This window comes from Lycium ferocissimum, chromosome 10 (genome assembly GCF_029784015.1).
Source record: "Lycium ferocissimum isolate CSIRO_LF1 chromosome 10, AGI_CSIRO_Lferr_CH_V1, whole genome shotgun sequence".
NCBI classification, from domain to species: domain Eukaryota; kingdom Viridiplantae; phylum Streptophyta; class Magnoliopsida; order Solanales; family Solanaceae; genus Lycium; species Lycium ferocissimum.
Window position 1 is genome coordinate 39,341,218 of NC_081351.1, and position 14,652 is coordinate 39,355,869.

Sequence of the window (14,652 nt, forward strand, 5' to 3'; positions counted from 1 at the left end):
AATTAAATAAATGAGCTCTATTTACGTGTCTCTTAATTCTTGAACAAATAATGCCTAGCTAAGGTAAAAAACAAAATAAAATTAATTACTACTGTATATTTTATTTTTCTAAAATAATATACTATTGGTGTTGGGAACGACTATTTTTAATAACATGACAACTAAAGGTAAACTGATACAAGTCATGTCAATCATTTTATTTTGGTGTGTATATACGCAGATAGAAGCAGCAACAGTAAGGAGGGGAAGACCACCACCAAGACCTCCAGTTGACCCGGGACCTCCTCCTGAGCACCATTAATTGATAATATATTCCCCTCTTTAAGTCTGATATCCATAATTTCATACTTTGGCTAGGGTGGGTTGAATTACGTTTTTTATTTTTTTTTTTTTTTTTTTTTTTGATCACAAATGGACTTAATATGTGCAAGTTAATAGTACCAAGTTGATATTTCAATTCTGTGAACGTTGACGGAGCTTACAAAAAAAAAAAAAAAAAAAGAGGGGTTCATGGTTGATTTATTAAATTGTTATATTTTATGTTTTTTATTTTATTTTTCGACTTTAAAACATTGTGAGTCATGTCATTAAATTGTTATCAAAAATAATCTAAAAGTATAGTTTGTTTAAGAAAAATTACATAGTGATCAGGATGAAATATTCTCTTAAACTAGAATCCAAGTACATAATCAACTGACAAAGAAGTTAGCTTTGTCATACCTTATTCTCAAACTAGGCAGCTGACAAGCATCCAAGTGGTAAGCACCACGAATGATTCTAGGAAACTCTTTTTCTAGAGAATATTTTTTTAAAAAAATTATTTATCTATAAATATCATTTTATACAAAAAATTTCCTCTGTAGCATAGGTTAGTTCTTATAAATAATCTTTTAGCCTTGCACCATGTTTAGCTTCAAGCCATCCGCCACTTGATTGGCCTCTAAACAATGTGTGATGTGTGACACAAATTATATGTTAAATTCTTAATTAAATTATTAGCACGATTTAGTAAGAGATTCTGGTGTATATAGAGCTTAGAATCTCTACGAGTTTGGACATTTTCACGAGGTCTTTTGTCCTTCGATCAGTATTAACAATCGTTTTAATTAATATTGATAAAGAGAATCAAGTTCAAGAAGGAATTGATTGAAACCATTTTCTATGCACCTTGTAAAGTTATATTATTTAACACCGAATAATGCAAGACGCGCGCGGCACACACACACACACACACACACATATATATATATATATATATATATATTCATTTATTTCTTAAATACCCAGGTTGCACGGCCCGTGTTGCATCCAAATATTTACTGAATAATCTTATAATGCACATAATCTCGATGGGGCGGAGAATTACGTTTAATCTGCTCATATGGTCAATTATCAAGACTAGGTCTACTGGTCTTTTATCTTGGTTTGATTCCCTTGTTTCATTGCTATAGATCCGTATTTGTTTATACACATATATTGTAACATATAAGGACTTAATATGTGCAAGTTAATTAGTACTTAATTTACAAGTTAAGTACTTACTTTGTCGGATTTTGTTTTCCAATTCTGTATTGAGCTTAACGTTGATGTCTATCTTCTAAGTATATTTTTTCTGTTCTTTGGCTCACCAGCACAGGCTTGCTTGTACTAAGTCATAAGTATAATGTAAAAACTAAATCTGTTTTTTTGTAACGATAAAAAAGGTAAGATCATTCCGGGTTCATGTGTTCATTTATTAAATTGCTATATTTTATGTTTTTTATTTTTATTTTTCGACTTTAAAACATTGTGAGTCATGTCATTAAATTGTTATCAAAAATATATTTTTCAGCTAAAAGTATAGTTTGTGTGATAGAGCAATAGTAAAGCGACTTTTTCATTACAAATAAAGAAAAGTTACTTTAATTTGTACATTATTTTCAATAGTTGAATGATATTTTTATTTCAAAATAAAGAAAACTAACTTTGTTATGTTATTTTCAATAATTGAGTGACTATATAAACAATCAACTCAATAAATCATACCTGTAGCGGATTCAAGAGCTAGAGTTAGGATGTGTTTGGTAGGAAGGACAATAAGTGATTTTCTTATTTACTTTTTGCTGTTTGGTAAGTAAGTAGGAATTATTATCCTAAAAGTATTGATATATAATATATTTAAACACTATGGTGGTGGTGGCGGTGGGGGTAGGGTGGGGGGGGTTATGAAGCGTGGGGGTGGGGTCTGTTTAGAGGGTGGGGAGGAGACAATGAATGCTACTCATGAAACTTGGTTTTCCAATTCCCTCATTTTTAAGGAACTAGTTGATCGTCTAATTAAACATACGAATCTCTGTGCTACAATAAAAGGTATACGGTAAGGATACAAAAAGGAACATATCTGTTCATTGTTGAAATATTTTAAGAATCTACACACAGATGAGAGAGGGGGAACTCAGCTGACCTATTATTTAACAATCATTACAAATAGAACTCGACTATGGTGAAACCCAAAAGGTTGCAAAATTGGTAATAGCTAAAATGATAATGGAATGGATACATATTTGGCAAAGGCAACTACAATCCAAACAAATGAGCTAAATAAATCAGATCATATGAAGACGTAGAAAATATAGTCCCAATCTGTACATTTTTGTGACAAAGGCATGTACAGGAAATTTTCTTCAGCGACTGAAACAAACAATTTGTTGCAGCAGTTGGTCTATGTGAGCTTTCGCCATATTGAATGTTTTGACGCTGATAGGGACTTCACCCTGGGGAAAAAGAAACCTGTTTTGGGAGGATTTCCATCTACCAGAGAATGTTCATAGATTTCTTTGCATTCTTGAACAACCTATTTCACAACAAAATAACCCGTCAAGAAAGCAATAAAGAGAAACGAAGTTATCATCACACAGATCCTTTGAAGGGCCAACTAATATACTGAGTCGCTGCAAATGCATGAGAACCATGAGCTTAATGCTTTTGATATTTTTACAGGTAAATTACTCTACACAAGTTCATTTAACTTAAATATCGCTCCAGCCAAAAAGTAAAACAAAACCAAAGCACAATATCACTCTCTTGCAATAAATGTCTACAAGGGATCGACAAATAGTTTGGAGAAGTCTGTAACATGGTTTGGGCATAAAGAACACATACAAGTTTCTGCTTTTATATGTATTTATATGAAATGGATATATTATCAAAAGTATGGCGAACAAGAAATAATAAATCGTGTAAGCCTCAAATCATGATAAATAATCACAACTTACTAAAACAACATGATAACTTCATTTAATGCATTGGCAGGGATTTAATGTAGAAAACAGCACAGAAGAAACGCTAATGAGTAGCAACATCTTATTTTTGATAAGTAAATAAGTAGCAATATCCTTTCTCAGGTAATTCAAATTCTGTATTAAAATTTTGAACATGTGTGCCACTTAGATAACACATACATACCTCTTTTGCGTCTTTTCGTGGTATGCCTTCTCGCAGACTCACAATCTTTTCAACCACTTCCGGCTGCAGTTAAGAGAAACAATGGGCAATAACAGCGATCATCAAGAGACAAATTAAAACAATAAGATTACGACCAGCTTCCACACACTAGATTCAATTTTTAACTGAGATGTATATTATAATGATTCATAACTCAGTTTTTGAAATATCTCCGCATGGATAAGAATAGTCAAGAAAACATACCGGACAGTCTGGTTGCTGTTCTAAAGTATTTGTGTAAACCAGTGTGAAAGAATCAGGGCTCTCAGATGAAGCAAGTTCTCTCAAGTCACTGAGTATCCGTACTCTGTTCTCTACTTTCTGCAGTGAAATGAAAATTTGAGATACGTTATAAAGTTACAGATCATGTACTCCATGTCCATTGACATACAACAGCTTAGCCATCAAAAGAAAGCTTGGTAGTTACCAAAGTTAAGACAACATATGTATATATACACATGTGTGTGTGTGTGTGTGGTGAGTGATTTGAAGCATCAGTATTGCAGATATATAAATTTCCATTGGAAAAGTAGGATCAAGTTAATTTTTTTATAACTGAGAAATCCTCGAGGGCCAGATGGCGCATGGTTCGAAACTCGGTGGATAATAAACCTCTCTCTTTCATTTTCCACTTAAATACTAGGCACTTTTATTAGAATTCGAGCTAGTGACGTGCGGCTAATCCACAAACTTGTGTTGTGGTCTGTTTTCTTTTTATAGGGCATCACACGCTGCACTCTTACCACTAGACCAAAGCTCCGGGCAGTAGGATCTTTTAAATTATGTCAGGATTTCACTAAAATAGCTTGAAGACTGAATTCTTAGACTAAAATATACTAAGAATATACTTATAATATAAATATACTTAATTTATAAAATAGGAATTTATAAACTTAGAAAAAACTTAAGCTATAAATAATATATATATATATATATATATATATATATATATATATATATATATATATAGTATATATATATATAGTATATATATAACTTAAACATATATATATATATATATATATATATATATATATATATATAGTTATATAACCATATATATATATATATATATATATATATAAGTATATTGATATATATAAGTATATTCTTAGTATATTTTAGGTATATGTAGTATAACTTAAGCATATAACTTAATATATATATATATATATATATATACGTATATGCTGTTAGTCAGTAAATATATAAACTTTACTTATAAACTTATATAACATATGTAAATATACCTACAATATACTAATAAATACTATAATATATATATATATATACAAAAAAAAAAGAGGGGGTTTTCTAACGTTTTGGACCGGTCCGGTCCGGTTTCCAGTTTGAAACTGGTAAACCGGAACCGGTGGCCGGTTCCGGTTTTTAGACCGGAAACCGGTTTTATAACCGGTTACCGGTCCGGGTCCGGTCAAACCGGTTGCCAGGCTTAGTACTAATATACTACTCCGTGTCATTTTTCTCGTAAGAAATCAGTGTGCGATGACATTATTAAACCTTATCATAAATAGTAAAAGAGAAACTGTATAATATCCTTCTTCAAAAAAAATTACATGATTATTCGAAGAAGAAGAGTTAACTCGTTTAATTTAATTTTAGTATGAATTCCAAAGAAAATGATAAAAATAATCTTGCAAAGAAAATGATAAAAATAATCTCTTATCTAAGTAGTCTTTTAAATATCACTTGAACAAGTTTAGTTCTTTAGATTCGTCAAAAATGAGCATTTTTTTTTTTTTGCTTCCGCTTAGATGTTAATTACCAATGTTGATCGTTAAATTTAATGGGAACATAGTTTGTTCGAATATGTAGTCCGGATTAACGTAGAAGTTCCCTAATAACGGTTATAACATGTCTCTTAGAGCCAATTTTAATAATAAGAATGAAAACTCTCAGAAATCTTAGTAGAAGTGCTTCGTTTCAAATCAATCCTTCCTGCAATCGCTTCGATCCATCCCTTCGGTGAAAAACTGTAATACGCCTAGAGAGCTTTTCGAGTCGAAAACTGTTCGACGTCAGAACCGCTATTCTGATATTTAAATTCCATAGAGATGACATTGGAGCATGCACTTGATTTTCTGGAATTTCATTTTTTGGACTACGAGGCTCCGGGATTGTTAAAAAAATTCAATTCACGTTTGCGAAAATAACGTTCAAGTCAAATAGCAATGCTTCGAAGCACTTCTTTTTACACTATTTCGGAAATCCAAGGACTCCATTGTATGAATATGTAAAATACACAATTCCCAACGAATGCAAAGACACTAAGTGATTCAGAGGCGTATCTAGCCTACAAGGTTGGGGTTCAACTGAACTCCAAACTTTCGATGCGGAGTCTAAATTTATGTGTAAAAAATTATTAAAATTGCAATAAATAGTAGATATAAACCCCTAACTTTATAAATATAATGTGTCATAATGGGTTCAATGCTAAAAATCTTAAGATTGAACCCATAAAATTTAAATCCTAGATCCGCCTCTGAAGTGATTTCATTTCATCTATCCAAGCCTTGATGTCTTAATGGATAAAATTACCTGATATATGCGCCGGTGAGAGATAAACAAATATCTTATAAAATTAATCGAAATGCACATAAGCTTATTCAAATACCACAATTATGAAGAAAAAAAATCCTAAAACCTTTATAAGGAAACAAGGGTGGTTGAGTCAAAGGGAACATTAATTTAGGTGATATTGATGTGTAACCAAGATATGTGGCCACCGGGTCAACTCCCTCAGGACTCACACATATGATAACGTTGAATTGTTGGTAATATTTAAAATAGTTCAACAAGCATATATATATATCTGTCAAATATTGTTAAACATAAAAAGGCCACAGTTCATTCAAGAACCTCATACCAAATCATACAGCTAGCAAAGCATTAAAGACCCTTCTCCCTCTTTAAAAAGAAGGGAAAATTGCAATAAATAAGAAGTGCAGAAATTAACCATTGTAAGAGAAAAGAAAGAAGATGGAAGAGGTTGCAGAGAAAAAACAGAGTAGCATAACAACAGTTTATGATGTTACAAAGAATCCAATGTTTTGCTTACAAGAAGCCATAAGAGCTATTCTTAAGTGTCTAGGTTTTGAATCTTCAAAACCTGAGGAGTCGTCTTTTTCTTCTTCTTCTTCTTCTTCATCTGAATCTTCTTCAAGTATGTCAGATAAAAAAGAAGAGAGTGAAAAACAAGACAACTCATGTGTGTTCCAGGAAGCTGGTAATGAAGTGAATAAGCAGCAGGGTTCAGATTCAGCATCAACAAATAATAATAAGGATGACCCTCCAGCTGAAGCTGATGATCCACCTGAGTCTCAGACACTTGTAAGATTGTTTTTCCTTTACGTAATTGCTCTCTCTCCCCGGCACACACACATACAGTGGCAAAGTTAGTATTTTCACATAAAAAATTCAAAGTATAAAGAAGTGAACACACGAATAAAGTCATGAAGATGATTCAATATAATTTATTATACATATGAATAAGAAATTATTTTAACCTTGTATATACAGTATTAACTCCGCCCTTAATATACATATGTATAGCTGCATGCATATGTGTGTCTGTGTTGCTTGCTCCATTAGAAGTTGTAGGGAAGAAATTAACCTTTGCCTAAATTTAGCTTTGGTATAAACGGAAAATATTTTTGTTTTGCTTTTTCTCTTTTTCAAACAAACTGTGTCCTCACAAGCTTCACACTCTAAAAGCAGATTTAGTAGTTGAACATAAACTTCAAATTTTATACATATCATAATCCAATATTCGAGATCTATTACTTATTTTTAAAACTTTTTAAATATATATAGAGTTTGAATCGATCATAAACTCATCCGCTTCTATAATGGCATTATTACCCCTAGCATATGTATTAAGATTGACTGAGTTAGAGTTTCGGACCCAGAAAGATATTGTTTTTCTCATGGAATGTTAATAGAGATGAACAAAAATTGTTTCCGATCTAAAAAAAGGTCATAATTTCTACTTTAGAGTATCAGATATATGTCGGTTGTTAAAATAGTCTTAGGATGAAATGAATAGTTAAGCTTCTCTCACTTTATGGTTTAGAAAATATATAGTATTATTGTTTTATTTTTTTTTAAATATACAAGGCTATATAGTATCTTATGCTATTTATTTTCATTTAAATAGAATTCTTTACATGTCTATCTTATTAGGAAAATGAGAAACATTCTCTTGCACCATGGTACTGTATACGAGCTACAATATTTCGGGGCTACAAAAGAGATTTAAGCTTCTTGATATTCGACTCATGATTGTTTAATTTCCATAAAACTAAAGATAAATATGTCCTTTAAGTGGATCATATAGAAAATACTTAGTAAAAAGATTGAGAGTTCAAGTAATATTTAAATCCGAACAATTTAATCAAATAATTGTTAAAGGGTATGTAAAAAGCTAAAATGACAAGTAGAAAGAAGTTTCTCATTTTCGATCTCCAAAACACCAAGAAGATTAAAATAAAAAATAAATAAAAACTCCCAAGTCAATTCTTGAAATTACTTCCTCCATTCCCATGTAGTTGTCAGAATAAACTTTTAACCGCCTTTTAAGAAATTATTAATAAAAAGAGCAATTTGACTAGAGTCTAGACTGTCCTTATTAGTTATTACTTCAATTCTTTAACTTTTGACCTTATTAATCTATTTTTCTCAGTTAAATAAATGAGCTCTATTTACGTGTCTCTTAATTCTTGAACAAATAATGCCTAGCTAAGGTAAAAAATAAAATAAAATTAATTACTACTGTATATTTTATTTTTCTAAAATAATATACTATAATATTTGGTGTTGGGAACGACTATTTTTAATAACATGACAACTAAAGGCAAACTGATACAAGTCATGTCAATCATTTTATTTTGGTGTGTATATACGCAGATAGAAGCAGCAACAGTAAGGAGGGGAAGACCACCATCAAGACCTCCAGTTGGCAGGGGACCTCCTCCTCAGAACAATTAATTGATAATATATTCCCCTCTTTAATTCTGATATCCATTTTCATACTTTGGTTAGGGTTGGTTGAATTGTGTACTTTAATGTGTTCATATGGTCAATTATCAAGACTAGGTCTACTGGTCTTTTATCTTGGTTTGATTTCCCTGTGTCATTGCTATAGGTCCGTATTTGTTTATACACATATATTGTAAGATATAAGGATTTAATATGTGCAAGTTAATTAGTACATAATCTACAAGTATTTGTCGAATTTTGTTTTTCAATTGCGTAAAGCTTAACGTTGATGTCTATCTTCTAATTAGTGTGTTGTTTCTTTTCCTTGGCTCACCAGCACGTGCTTGTTTTGTACAAGTCATTTAATGTAAAAAGTAAGGGTCTGTTTGGAAAGCCACCTGGTAATTGGAATTTGTAAGTTACTAAAAAAGGTAAGTAATTACAGCCTAGTAATTACATGTGTAATTGATCTTTTGATTGCACAAATATAATTACACAGTTAATTTAATTTAATATTAATATTGAAAAATATGTGCCTTTATAAATAATATGAAATTATGTATTTAACAACACATTATTTCTTACAAACATATTAACTAACAATCATATATTTGTAGCTAATATTGGAAAATATAATTGATATATAATTTTCAAATTAGTAAAAATTTAATTTATTATAAAATTAAAAGCAGATTTTTTTGTGAGAACATCATGGATTGGATGTTTCACAAAAAAGTTAATATTTATAAATATAATGCCATAACATTATTCCAATGTTTGACAAAAAAATATATATATCAATTGTAAGTGAAAAATAAACAGCATGCAATGTGAAATAACAAGCCTATAGTACTAAAGCAATCAAAATCGAAAATATAACCTATATTATATGCAAAATCCAAAAAAAAAAAAGTTTAACATAATACTCTTATGTCAACTTCCAGCATTACATAAGTAAGTTCCAAAGTAACTTAAGTAAATTATTTAAAAGAAAGGGAATATAAGTTTATAACCTCATTCACAATGAAATTCTACTCTATAACATCACTCATTATATGTCAAGTTTGTTAATGACTCATTCTTCCTAATACGAAGATGTGTAGTTTCAAAAATTAGAATAATAACATAGTTATGTTAAATGTATAAAATAAAAATAAAAATACGAGCAATTATATGGAATCACAAGAAGTAAAGGTTAGAAATGAGAAAAAAGAAAATGAAAGATAAATAATATAAAAAGAAAAATATATTTAAAAAATAAAAATAAGTAAAAAGTTAAAATAAATTAGAAGTTAAAATAATAGAAACAAAAATAAATTTAAAAGGAAAATAATTAAAATAAAACAAAAAATAAAGAAACTAAAAAATAATTCTGTAATTACAGGGTGTAATTACAGTCAATTCTCAACACCCCCCCGAGAATTGGAGAGTGTAATTATACCCTCTCAATTACACTCATTTCTCATCTAACCAAATAATTAATTGTTCAAACAAACAAGTCAAACTGTGAGAGAGAGAGATTCCAATTACCTCGGTGGCTTTCCAAACACGTCCTAAATCTATTTTTTTGTGACGGTAAAAAAGGTAAGACGATTCCGGGTTCATGCGTTAATTTATTAAATGGTTATATTTTTTTAAAAAAAAATCGACTTTAAGACATTGTGAGTCATGTCATTAAATTCAATACTAAAAAAATATATTTTCCCAATGATTTTTCACTGAATGCCGGTGGGAAAAATCTAAAAAGTAGTGCTTTCACATAGAAAAATTACGAAATTTCTCAGCTTTTCAATGGGAACCTGTTTCCCACGATGTGTTTTTCCAGTAAGCTGGTTAGGTGAGAATCAAGTGAAAAAATAAATTTTACACTGAATATCGATGAAAAAACTCTTTTTTTTTTTTTTTTTTTTTTTGGTAGTGATTGTTATCAAAATTATACTTTTCAGCTAAGAGTAATCTTTGTGTGAGAGAGCAATAGTAAAGTGACTTTTCCATTACAAAATAAAGAAAAGTGACCTTGTTACACTATTCTCATGAATAGTTGGATGATCTTTTTATTGCTCTCTCCGTCTCATAATAAGTGTCATCTTAGCTAAAAAAAATTATCCCATGATAAGTGTCATCTTAGGAAATCAGGACATAAATTAACTAGTTTTTTCCAATTGTACCCTTAGACAATAAAGTAACATCTAAATGATGATTGAAAAAGCCACATAGTAACTTGGTATTGTTAGATTCCCAATGTCAAAAGGTTTACTTCTTGTGCATGCTCTACTCAAAAGGTAAAAATAATTTATTTTTGTTATATCGGGGTAATTTGGTAAATTTCACCTTGCATTATTAGTTTCTTAATATGCGTGTTTTTAGCTAAGGTAACACTTATTATAGGACGGAGGGAGTACAAAGTAAAGAAAAATGACTTTGTTATAAAAATTTCAATAAACAATCAACTCAATAAATCATACCTGTAGCAGATTCAAGAGCTAGAGTTCGTATGTGTTTGGTATGGAGGAAAATGTTTTTCAGGAAAATAAGTGGTTTTCTTACTTACTTTTTGGTGTTTGATATGTAAGTAAAAAATATTATTCTAAAAGTATTGATATGTTATAATATATTTAAACACTATGGGGGGGAGGGGGGGGGGTATAGCGTGGGGGTACACACACACACACACATGGGGGGGGGGGGGGGGGATATATATATGTATATATATATATATATATATATGAATATATATATATATATATACTTATTTTTATTTTATTTGTTAAGTCATTTTTTCATTTTTAAGAAAAAAAAATTTTTAGAGAAAATATTTTATAATTTATTTATCAACCAAAAATGAAAAAATTAAATACCATTGTATAAAAAATATCTCCTTCGTACTAAACGCACCCTTAGAGAATTCAGAGATTGCAATCTTATAAATAATCTTTTAGCCTGGCAAACACAGAGAGAGACATCCAAATATTTACTAATAATCTTATAATGCACATAATCAAGTAGAAAATATCGGTTGACTCATCAGAGTCATCATTAATGAAAATCGTCATATCATTAAGGAAAATCTCATTGGTTCTGTTTCCCAGAAAAGTAAATGAGAAGAAAAACTTTTGTCCATTCTGCTCCCTCCAGTTGTTAGTATTACGACATATGACAAACTAAATTATTTTGAAATATTTGATGTTTTTTAAAACAATAAGGTCTTTTGGCCACACTATTTTAGTCACAAGGGCTCAAATGAGGTAAATTCATATGATTATTTTGGTCAAATTTAATAATTTATACTTACTTAATGTCATTTCTATCTTTTCTTCTTAAAGTTTATCTTAATTTAAAATTGTACAATAGAGATTATGGTGATTTTTACATAAGTGTGGTTAAATTTGGGTCAAATTGAAAAACTTTAATTGCTTTTTGTTTTAATTTTAAATTCATCCTTACTATTCCAAATAGTGAAGTTCTATGATTAAAGCAATTAGGTAATTACTTTTTAAATTGGCGTGCAAAAATCTCACTAAAAGATAAAAAAAATATAAATTATAGATGGCAGTATTTAGAAAGCATGAATATTTGGTTCGTTAGTCATTCATATGACTAGCAGTAACTGCAGGGTCCCTCAAAACATTGAAGATCATCAAAAACATTGATACAATATGGACCATCGCCATTTATTTTGTCGGGCAAAGAATAGTGGCTATTAATCTATTATATTGCTTTGCTCGACTCCTCTCAGTTTAGACTAGAGTATAATATAACCATTCAGGTCGTTGTTGAGCACTACTCTTCCGAATTTTAGAATGAAAAATAGTCATTTTCACCTTTTGTGATAAAAAAAATAATAACTGACACGAAATATCAAATTCTACAAGTAAAATTTCATGTAATAATATATTTTTCAAAAACATAATTGAAAAATGACTAGTAAATACTATTTTTTCGGGGAAATAGTGCTTTTGGGCATTCAAAGAGTGGCTCTTTTGATCCAGCTAAGATTACTATTTCGCTCTATACAAATGGATAAAAACAAATATGAGTAGAATTAATAATCTACATAAGTAGTACTACTCTGTTGATCCAGCTAAGATTACTATTTCACTCTATACAAATGGATAAAAACAAGTATGAGTAGAATTAATAAACTACATAAGTAGTACTATTATATATTATTTCTTGCGGAAGTCACACTTTCAGTTTATGGATCAATATCTACAGTGTTTAATTAAATCTTGAAATTGTCAATGCCTTCAATAAAGGCATAGCTAGAAGGGCGGAAGGGATTCGTCCTAACCTCCTTTTGCTGAAAATCAGAATGCATATATAGGGTGGAGAGTAAAATTCAACTTTCAATTTAATTAACATGTCCTCGTTTGCCAATTTTTACTATCGATTAGTACAAATTTATTGAATCACCGATTATTACATTTTGTGATTACCGCGTGCTTTAATATTTGTAGAGGGGCCCCTTAAAGGCATATTAATAATTTCGAAAATCTATCACATCATATTATATCATTTTACTTTAGTTACGTGCGTGACTTAATTCCATGATGTATATGGAGTAAATAAACCAAATAATTTCCTGTTTCCACCTTGCATAAGGCACATTGGAAAATTATTCAACAATTAAGAGTTAGTTAAAATAGTTATAGCTTGTTAATGAAGGGGGCAAAAACTTATTTAAATCTCAACTAATTTAAAGATCAAATATGTTAATTAATATTGCATCAATGAGGAAAATATCTTTTCCACAGCATCCTCAGCAAATAAAAAAAGGTATTCAAAACTGTTAAGATATCCTCAAAGAGCCAGCTTATCTAGTGTGTTTGAATGACCGAAACTTTGGAAAATAGAAGCAATAACAAGAGACTCATCATCATCATCAACATTCATCTCAATCTCCATGCAATTATTTTCAACCACTTCCAACTCCGGCGTTGACGGTGGTGGTGGTGGTGGTGGCGGAGATGGTGGTGCCGGGGTATTATAAGGTGAAGGAAATGACGAAAAAGGGTACACAAAATTAGTACGTGCATTTTCGATACCACAAAAAGCAATAGAAGAAATATCATAAGCCAAAGCAGCTTCTTCAGCAGTATCAAACGTGCCAAGCCAATGCCTTTGTTTTGTGTTTGGATTTCTAATCTCAGCTGCATATCTACCCCATGGTCTTCTTCTTACACCATGATATTTTGTCGAATGTCTAGAACTTCTTCTTCCTAAATTTCTAACATGCAATTGAGGAATCGTAATATTTTCCATTTTTCTTTTTTAATTAATGGGGGTGAGAGTGGAACTGAGATATGGGGTTTATATACTGGTGAAGTGACAGAAGTTTAATGTTGTTTATTAATAAGATAAGACTCCACTGATTAGCACTAAGATAAGTTAATTAATAAATAATGAGTTAAGAGTGTTTTTGTGTCTTATTTGTGGTTTGGTCAAGTGGAGCAAGTGGGAAGCATTCCCCCTATGTTCTATATTTTTAAAATGAGTTAAATACAAGTTGCATTGTTTGGTTGAGATTGTTTGTGTTAACTTTTATCCCTAATTTTCTCCATTTGACATGATTAGAGCAAGCATAATGCGGATTTTCTGATCTACTTTTTATTTGTTGTTTTTCCGCTTAAAATTAAACATCCACTCTCCCTCCCTCCCTCTATCAGTTGTTTCCCTATGTATAAGTTATGAGACAGGCCAGCTATATTCATCCTCAGTATTCATTAAGCTCCATTTTGGACAATTTCATAACAATACTAACTAATTTATTTCCTAATACAAGTTAGAAGCATCTAAAATAAATTAATTTATATTAACGTACGACAAGCTGTCACCTTCGGAACTAGTAATGTAAGCTCAAATAAAGTGATAAGTAATCATTTTCTATACAAGAAAATAACACTTCCATGGAAATTAAAGTGATTGGGAATGACAAAGGAGACAATTACTTACTTGAACCCCATCTTTACCTCCATTTGACCTTTCTTGTTCGAGTTGGAGATAGAAAAAGAACGTAACCCAAGTCAAACTATTAGTAGAAGCAGTCCAAAAACTGAGGACAAACAAACCCATTTGCTCATGAGGGATACAACCATTTGGCATTCATTCCAATTAAAACGAAAAAAGTTTTCGTTTTACATTTATCAAGTTAGAAAAAGTGAAGAATCACCC

At 30.5% G+C, this 14,652-nt stretch overlaps 2 protein-coding genes and 1 long non-coding RNA gene across 3 annotated transcripts; 1 reads left to right on the top strand and 2 right to left on the bottom strand.

Annotated features, from left to right (window-relative positions):
* Positions 1-2,306: 2,306 nt before the first annotated feature.
* Positions 2,307-4,234, bottom strand: LOC132035420 (uncharacterized). Its single transcript, XR_009409244.1, has 3 exons — positions 3,688-4,234; positions 3,445-3,507; positions 2,307-2,833 (listed from the first exon to the last, which is right to left on the bottom strand). It is a non-coding gene; the product is annotated as an uncharacterized LOC132035420 (long non-coding RNA).
* A 2,098-nt stretch (positions 4,235-6,332) lies between these two features.
* LOC132033802 (uncharacterized) lies at positions 6,333-8,814 on the top strand. Its single transcript, XM_059423894.1, has 2 exons — positions 6,333-6,834; positions 8,410-8,814. Exons 1-2 carry the CDS (start codon positions 6,484-6,486, stop codon positions 8,488-8,490), a joined length of 432 nt encoding a protein of 143 aa, XP_059279877.1. The 5' UTR covers positions 6,333-6,483; the 3' UTR covers positions 8,491-8,814.
* Positions 8,815-13,258: 4,444 nt separating this feature from the next.
* On the bottom strand, positions 13,259-14,648 carry LOC132033804 (ethylene-responsive transcription factor LEP-like). Its single transcript, XM_059423896.1, has one exon. It carries the CDS (start codon positions 13,741-13,743, stop codon positions 13,282-13,284), a length of 462 nt encoding a protein of 153 aa, XP_059279879.1. The 5' UTR covers positions 13,744-14,648; the 3' UTR covers positions 13,259-13,281.
* Positions 14,649-14,652: the final 4 nt, after the last annotated feature.

What these genes read in the sequence shown, in the direction of transcription:
- LOC132033802 (XM_059423894.1), top strand. Translation starts at nt 6,484, where the DNA reads ATGGAAGAGGTTGCAGAGAAAAAACAGAGTAGCATAACAACAGTTTAT. An exon ending in CACCTGAGTCTCAGACACTT is followed by an intron (nt 6,835 to 8,409) that starts GTAAGATTGTTT and finishes GTATATACGCAG; the next exon opens with ATAGAAGCAGCAACAGTAAG.
- LOC132033804 (XM_059423896.1), bottom strand. Translation starts at nt 13,743, where the DNA reads ATGGAAAATATTACGATTCCTCAATTGCATGTTAGAAATTTAGGAAGA.